Here is an 8,508-nt window from a genome sequence, read left to right as displayed (position 1 = left end):
ACTGTACCAGACAGTATATGGATTAGCCTTGGGAAACTGCTGGAATAAGGATGATCCAATAAAATTGGATGCACATATGTATCTGATGTGCACACATTCTGGGACATTGGCCAAGATCCATACACTAATATTTCTACAAAATCATAAGAAGTTGCTTACAAACTTAAATTAGCTAATGGTAACAAAAGAGCCTCACTATAAATTTAGATCCACCTCCAAAATATCAACATATTCTTTCTTACTGAGTTAAAAAAATAACTAGTGGGCTGAAAACACTGATTTTTCTGGGCTTGTTTTTTCCTCCTTTGTCAACCCACAGGAAGTGTTTGCCTCTGTTTATTATTTTCCACAAGATGATGAGTTCTAATCAGGAGGAGGTCACTTTGGGCACTTTTCTCCAGTATATTGAAGATATGGGCATGAAGGCTTACGATGGCTTGGTGATACAGAATGCGTCCGACATTGCTCGAGAGAATGATCGCATGAGGAATGAAACAAACCTGGCTTACTTGAAAGAAAAGAATGAAAAGCGCCGGAAACAAGAAGAAGCAATAAAACGGTAACAATGCTTAAACAGTAGGAATGATTGGACAAGGGGAAATAGGCCTGTTAGGGATCAGCTGTAGACACACATCTTGGAAGGTTGGCTAAACATGAAAAGGCCAGGTCTGCCTAGTAGCTTGGCATGGCTGTTTCAATGGACGGATGCTGGATTTCAAGAGAGTAAGTAGGCCAGTATAACAGATGACCTAATAGATTGGGTTGGCATTTAGCAGTGCAAATATTCACCAGTGCCATTGAATTAGCAGTCTCTCCTGTTTCTGGAAAACTGGCAGCCCATAAGATGTCATGGAAGGATGGCAGATAGAAAGATGTCTTCTCACTTTTTGACCCCATGAGAGTGAAATAACAGACCAAAATGAAGGAGAAGAAAGCAATTTAAACAGCTTTGGGTCCCTGTTGGAGAGAAAGGCAGGGTATAAATGAAGTAAATAAATAAATAACATAAACAGTGGCCTCCCATTTGACAATGCATTGAAAAGGATTCAGGGGCAATCCAGAATCTCAATATAGACAGATTGAGGGAGATTTAGTGGCACTTACAGAACTCTCATTTAGTGGCACTTACAGAACTCTCATTTTTCCAGTTGCATCTCTCATAGATACCATCAGAGGAGCCTGGTTTTCAAGCACTGGTTTCTATCAAGGATTGAAGGGTTTGGTTATGATTCAAAAAAGCTAATTAAGCAGCTGTACAGGAATGGTTTCTTGGTAGCCTTCAGCACTGCAGTTCTCTACAAATGAAAATGCAAGCTACTTTGAAAGATGAACAGTGGCTTGCTTCACTAGTGGCATAATCTGCAATGGCAAACATTACAGTGAAGGGTTGTTTGTAAATGTCTCATGGACTTTGCTTTTGTTCAAATGAATGCCAGACTGCATAAAGTGTATATTTCTGGATGGGTGGGGGGAAAGCATTTATGTAATAATGAAAAGTGTTTATTCTTCATAACAGAAGACTTTTACAACAAAATGTGATTTAGGTATTTTTTCTATTCATGTTTCTACGGGAGGGTCATTCATAATGAGATGCCTGGAACAGTGAACATTTAATTTACAGCCAATGGTATTTAGAGTAAGTTTCACATTTTCTGTATAGGCAAGGCATGTACATGTGATTGCCTAAGAGCCACATCACGCAAAGGCTTGGCTCCCATTGATTAATTCCACTAACAACAGCTTCACTGGTCCATCCAGTCTATTTTGACTAGTATTCGCTCTCAGGCCAAGAAAGTTCTTTCTCAACACCAACACCCGGCAATTCTTTAGCTGGAGAGGGAAGGGCTGTGGGAAAGTACATCCTCTGCATGCAAAAGGTCACTGGTTTTATCCCTAGCAAGTAGAGGTAAAGGGTCTTGAAGTTGGAGCACAGAATGTTGGGAAAGAAGGAAAGATCTTTCTAGGCCTGAGACGTTGGAGAGTGTTGCCAATTACAGTAGACAATACTGGGTGAGATAGTCTAATGATATAAGGCTTGGTATAAGGATGCTTCATATGAAGTACCATGGATTAAAACTGATATTGCTACACACAAAACATGTCATCTGCCACTGAATTATGGCCCCTTCTCTGAAGGGGAACAGAAAGCCCCCATAGCTATGAACCACAGGAAGAAAAAATAATTTGTATCCCCCCTGCCCGTGGTTTTTTCACTAAGCATGATGTTGCTAATATACAGGGCACAAGGGAGTATTCTTTGAACACTACCCCCCCAAAATCCAAAACATTTCAATATCTCTCTAACAATGCAACCATGCAACAAACAATTAAACATGCAAACCAGAAATATGGTCATAATTTGCCTTAAATGACAATGATTGAAAACATTAAAACTATGAACTTTATCTCCATGTCAGAACAGTTTTCTCCACCCCAAGAACCAACTCATTTTTTTCATATTGGAGATAAACAATTTTCAGACTAAGAATATTGAATAATGGATCCAATTATGTTCCCCAGCTGTGGCTCATTCTCAGAGGTACATCTGAATGATATACAGATTATGCTTATTTTACATGCAAATTAGCAGCAGCCCTCACACTTGTGTCGTATTTCCAACATGGTCTTCTGTGCTGAAGAAGTTGCCCCTGTTTGATCTAGAAAGTTTTTAATAATTAAGAGTATTACATTTATTTGGACAATGGCCTGGGAAGAAATATATTCTTTCCAAGCACATTTGAGAGACTCTCTTGTTTTAATTATACGCAGGACATGTTTTTGAGTGCTTGATAGATTAGGAACAGAGTAGTGAAACAGACTATCTATTAATCTCCAGACAGTCCTGTCTGGTACACCAGCATCATTGCTCCTTATCCAGCAGCCATGTGGGGAAAAAAATCTTTGGTGGCAGAAGAAAGAAAGAATGTAGAATGTATAAGAGATTTTCTGGCATTTTGGGCTCCTGTTCCCTTAGAAGAAGCAAAGTAATTTTTCTTAAGGTAATTGCTGGGTGACTAAATTTACATGTTCTGTGCCTGGCTTAATGACTGAAACATTCATGCTGAGCTGCAGTGAAGATAGTCATCACACTTCAGATATTACAGGCATTTCACCTCACATTGCATTGTTTCAAACAATATACATTTCAATGGAGGCACGAGTGATAAAATATCAAACGATGGCCAAGCAAGTGTGAACAACCCTTCTGTTAGGAGGATGGGTAGCTTGTTTGGCCACTATATCATTCACAACTGGTGAGTGATTTTAGGAAGGTTTGTGCAAGCTAGTGGGCTCCGTAACTATCTTGTCTGGTGAAGGGCATCAGGGAGAAATTAAGTGGGGGGTTTGTGGCACCTTAAAAACTAACCTCCACACTTAGAGGCAGCAAACCTCCCAACACCAGTGTTAGGACAGCCTTGACCTCTATGCCCTGCTTGTTGACACCCCAGGGGATGTGACTGGCCACTATGTGAAACAGGATGCTGACCTGGGTGGACCTCTGGTCTGATCCAGCAGGACTAAGTTCTTAACAAGCTGTTTCTTAAGTTCTTCTGAAGCTTTCAGGGAGCGGCCAGGGCTCAGTGGTAGAGCATCTGCTCGGCATACAGAAGGACACACTTTCAATCCCTGGAATCTCCGGTTAAGGATCAGGCAGTAGGTAATGTGAAAGATCTCCACCTGAGACCCTGGAGAACCACTGCCAGTCTCCTTGAATAGACAATACTGACCTCAATGGACCTATGATCTAATTCAGTGTAAGGCAGCTTCATCTGTGTTCATGTGTATGTTCAACTCCTTAACAAGCCCCCTTCAAATTTAATGCTAGGACAAAAACTTGTTAGTCTTGAAGATGCCACAAGATTCTTGTTTAATTTTGCAGCACCAGAGTAATACTGCACTGACCATCTGGGAATATTAGCATTGAAGAAATTAGACTGTTGCCTCAGAGTTCCAAGCATAGTTAAATGACACTGGTTTGCTAGATGAATGCTGATTTGCTTTCCGTGCTGAGATTATGTTTTTGGCTGTAGCTGACTGTAGACTCTTGGAATTCCAACATGAATGAGTACCCTGTTGATTTTATGAAAAGTTGATGGTGACCTGAGTATATGATCTGGCATGTTTTCACACAATTGCTTTGCTGATTTTGTAGAAAAAGAGCACACTCTTAGCACAATGGCTGCAGTCTTTCTCAGGAAGCTTGTTTTATTCATTTACTTGTTTTATTTATTTAGAATAGTTATAGGCTGCATTTTCCATAAAAATCTCAAGATAGCTATTCCATTTTATTATTTCACTATGATATATGCCCATGCATAAGATTGCCGCACATATTTGCTGCAATGTTTTGTTTTCCAGAAATGTGCATTAATTATTTCTTAACAGTTATTAGAATGGTGATGTCTCTTGTTACAAACGTACAAAAAGAGAGCATACCGCACATCCTCGCACTGCACATTGTGCCCTAAAGCATTTTGGGGATGGAAGAAATAGTAATGCATTAATTAATGACAATGGTATTAAGAATACTACTGGTAGGATGCAATTTATAGCAACCAGATTATCACAGGGGGCTAATTGTAAGGGGAAAGACACACCTTAGAAGAGATCTTTACCAATAAACTAGTATTAAGATACCTTGCCTCTGTGCTAAGTCTTTGTTTCTTGCTGGATAAAGTCAGCTGATGAATTTCTGACCTAATTTTTATCTACCACTCAGCAACCATGCAAAGAATACAAGGTTGATATTATGATTAATAGAAAACAGGTTAAAAATGTTTTTTTTAAAAAAAATATGCCCGTGTCTGAACATTTTTGTTAAAAGCAGGATTCATTTCAGTGTCATTCACAGTCCTAAATTTTCTATGAAACAAGAAACTGTTTTTATTACTACTAGAAATTAGTTCATTGCCAGTTTTGAATTATGTATGTCGCCCATTGTTAACAGTTCATAGTACACCAGCTGCTGGGGGCTTTACTTCTGGATATTAATGTCAGAGAAGCTGCATCAGTGCACAATGCTTTAAGGAGGTTGGGTATTTTTGGTTTACCTACAGGCAGTCACGGTGCTGGAGCTTTGCCTGCCAGCATATTTGTAGCTGAAGCAGACATTCAGACAGTGAACTTCATATTTGACTCAACTTTGCCATGTTTATCCTGTACACTGACCTATTTTTTTTTAAATCTGCTAGTAACTTTTTAAAATGCACCACTATAAAAATGTCTGACTGCAAAATCTCCCCATGCAATGGCCAGCTGTGTGGTCTACTTATCTAGATAATTTAATTGAGAAATTAACAACAAAAGTTGGAATGGGCTCATTAGGGGGGAATGTGTTATCATATATTCAGGACGGCCAACCTGGGCTATTTCCAGATGGCTTACCTGAAGCCGCTCCATGCCGCAATGTTGTGGATCGTGCCGGGGAAAATGCGATATGGAGCGGCATGGAGCGGCTTCAGGTAAGCCATCTGGAAACGGTCCTGTTAAGCAGAAGTACTATAGGTTAAGTCCATTCTGATATACACTGTGATACCATGGTAGGGATGGCTCATGCCTTGGTGCGATTTTACCTCTACCGAGCTTAAGACCAGCCAACAACACAGCAGCAGTGAGGAGGCTTAGGCAGAAAAGTCTAGGGTTGTTAAGTGGAATTCTTTTAATTCCTCTTTACTGAATTTGTCCCTGAAATTCAGCAACGGTTCTATAATCTTTTGCTTATTTTTGAACCATCCTATAAGGATTTGCTGCTTGTATTTAAAACTTTTAAAAAGGTTTGGCTTTGGATGTTAAATTCTGCTCCTCTTTACATTAAAGGTAAAGGTAGCCCCCTGTGCAAGCACCGAGTCATTACTGACCCATGGGGGGATGTTGCATCACAACGTTTTCTTGGCAGACTTTTTTATGGGGTGGTTTGCCATTGCCTTCCCCAGTCATCTACACTTTACCGCCAGGAAACTGGGTACTCATTTTACTGACCTCAGAAGGATGGAAGGCTGAGTCAACCTTGAGCTGGCTACCTGAACCCGGCTTCCGTCAGGATCATACTCAGGTTGTGAGCAGAGCTTGGGCTGCAGTACTGCAGCGTATCACTCTGTGCCACGGGGCTCTTTACATTACTTTAAACTTATACTTCAGGAGGGCTCTGGTCACAGCCAACACACTTTTAAATTCCGCTCACACAGAGCTTAGGTTCTCTACTTTACCCAGGCTTATACCTCAAGAACACCTTCCCTTTTTTGTTTGTGTGACCTATACCTTGCTGCCAACCCAAAAGGCTTTCACCTTAGATCTCTTCTGCTTAACTGGTATGGCAGGAAAGCATTATTATAGATTGACAGAATGGTCAGCACGTGAGAGTGATTGTGATGTAAAAAAGGATCTTTTTTTCTTAAACAAAAATAGAATTTATTTATAGGTACATAATCTTCATGGTTGCAGAGTTTTGATAAGCGTATTGGTTTCAGAATAGTTCTTAAGCTTGGCAGTTTCAAATATAATCTTCTTAAAGGTATATTCACAGGCTCAGTCGCACAAAGTAATTTTCCATACAGGTCTTCACTAACAGAATAAATTATTTTTGCATCTGCACAGACATAGATTCACTCAGGCCTTTTCACACAGCTTGCCTGACTTAGCTTAATCTCTCACTCAGATATACATAGACTTTCTCTCTCAGGTGCACATACAGTTTGCCTGATTTAGATATAATAATTGGTGGTGGAGAGTGCCTTGAAGTCATAGCTGACTTATGGTGACCTCTGGTGGGGTTTTCATGGGAAGAAACTAACAAAGGTGGTTTGCCATTGCCTGCCTCTGCAATCTTGGTCTTTATTGTAGGTCTCCATCCAATTACTAATCGAAGCTGACCCTGCTTAGCTTCTGAAATCTGATGAGTTCAGGTTCACATAGGCTATTCAGGTCAGGGGAGAAAGAATAATTAGTCTCTCAGATATACACAGTCGGCCTCAGGCACACACATGGTTTGCCTGACTGAAGCAGAATAAAACCCCTTTCAGGCTTCCACTCATGTTGCCTGCTTTGCCCAAAATAAACATTTTCTCTCAGAAATACAGTCTCTAATGTGGACCCTAAACAGCTTACATCATTCTTCTTGCCTCCATTTCTCCTCTCCTCCTCCTGACAACAGAGCCGGATCTAGGGAGGGACGGGGGGGTCACCTGCCCCAGTGCCACCAAAGAGGGAGCGCTGGGTGTGGCAGGCCCCCCGGGAAGCATGCCACCCACACTGCCGCTGCAGGGCAGGGAGTGAGCAGCAAGTCGGTTGCCCCGGCACATGGCACGCCTTGGAGCACATGGCATGCCACAGAGCTGGCGGCAGCAGCGTGGGTGGCTGAGATGAGGGCTGGGAGGCCACCCGCACCATTTACCTGCCCTGCTGATGGGGCAGCTGGCTTGCCACGCACACTGTTAGCAGTGCAGGGCACGCCCTAGAAGCATGCCACCCACGCTACCACTGGAGGACAGGGAGTGCATGGCAAGCCAACTGCCCCATCAGCGGGGTAGGCGAATGGCGCAGGCAGCCTCCCAGCCCTCCACTCAGCTGCCTGTACTGCTACTGCCAGCTTCATGGTGCGCCATGTGCCAGGGCGACCGGCTTGCTGTGCACTCCTGCAACAGCAGCGTGGGCAGCACACTTCCGGGGCCCTGCATGATGATGTCATGGAAGTGACATTGTCACATGGTGCTGGCATTTCATGCATGTACAGGAGTTATGCCAGACTTGGGTAGACCTGGGCGCTGGCAACCCTAGATCCAGCTCTGCCTGACAATCTGGTGAGGTAGTTTAGCCTGAAAGTACATAACTGACCCAGGATCCCCCAGCAAGCTTCCACGGCAGAGTGGGGATTTGAACCTGGGCCTCCCAGATCCTAGTGCAACACTTTAACCGCTACACCACACTGGATCTTACAGAAATGAAGTTATAGTGCTGTGGATTTAGATAGAGTATCTAGAAATATGCACAGCTGTACACACGGACACACAAAGTTTCTTTCTTCACATGTTGGGGTGTGAGGAAGGGGACCAATAAATGGAATCTGCTGGAGCCTCACCCTGTGGTGTGGAACATTAAAAAAAACCTCCTGAAAGGGCTGAAGTTACAAAAGGGTGCACAGAGCATAATCATGTAGTATAAACAGAAAGTACAGTATCCTATTGTTAAAAAAGCTCGAAGATAAATTAATGAGTAATCAAAGAAAATTCCTCTTTTGGAAGAGGAACCAATTGCTATATCTAAAAAAGGAAATTTAGGAAAAAGAAATCTGTGCCCCCCTGGCCCCCTGGTAACAACCCTACAGCTGACTCCCTTCCCCAGCTAAACATGCTTGTTGCCTTGCAGCTGAGATAGAAAGGCATACATTCTCACTGTCAGTGCAGCTGCCATGTCACAGGTTGGTCACCCATATTACATAACAACAGTTCTGCCCTTAAGATGACTTTTCCTCATCTTCTCATTCACCTGAGCAAGGTTTAATCCCAATAGACA

General features: G+C 42.3%; 1 protein-coding gene across 1 annotated transcript in view; it reads left to right on the top strand.

Annotated features, from left to right (window-relative positions):
* Nucleotides 1–353: 353 nt before the first annotated feature.
* NYAP2 (neuronal tyrosine-phosphorylated phosphoinositide-3-kinase adaptor 2) overlaps nucleotides 354–8,508 on the top strand; it is a 185,559-nt gene continuing 177,404 nt past the window's right edge. The window contains exon 1 of the mRNA XM_054984159.1: nucleotides 354–559. Coding sequence (XP_054840134.1) covers nucleotides 354–559 — 206 coding nt within the window. The remainder of the gene's footprint in view (nucleotides 560–8,508) is intronic.

The sequence above is a fragment of the Eublepharis macularius genome, chromosome 6 (assembly GCF_028583425.1).
Source record: "Eublepharis macularius isolate TG4126 chromosome 6, MPM_Emac_v1.0, whole genome shotgun sequence".
Taxonomy (NCBI): Eukaryota; Metazoa; Chordata; class Lepidosauria; order Squamata; family Eublepharidae; genus Eublepharis; species Eublepharis macularius.
This window is presented reverse-complemented; position numbering and strand designations above follow the sequence as displayed.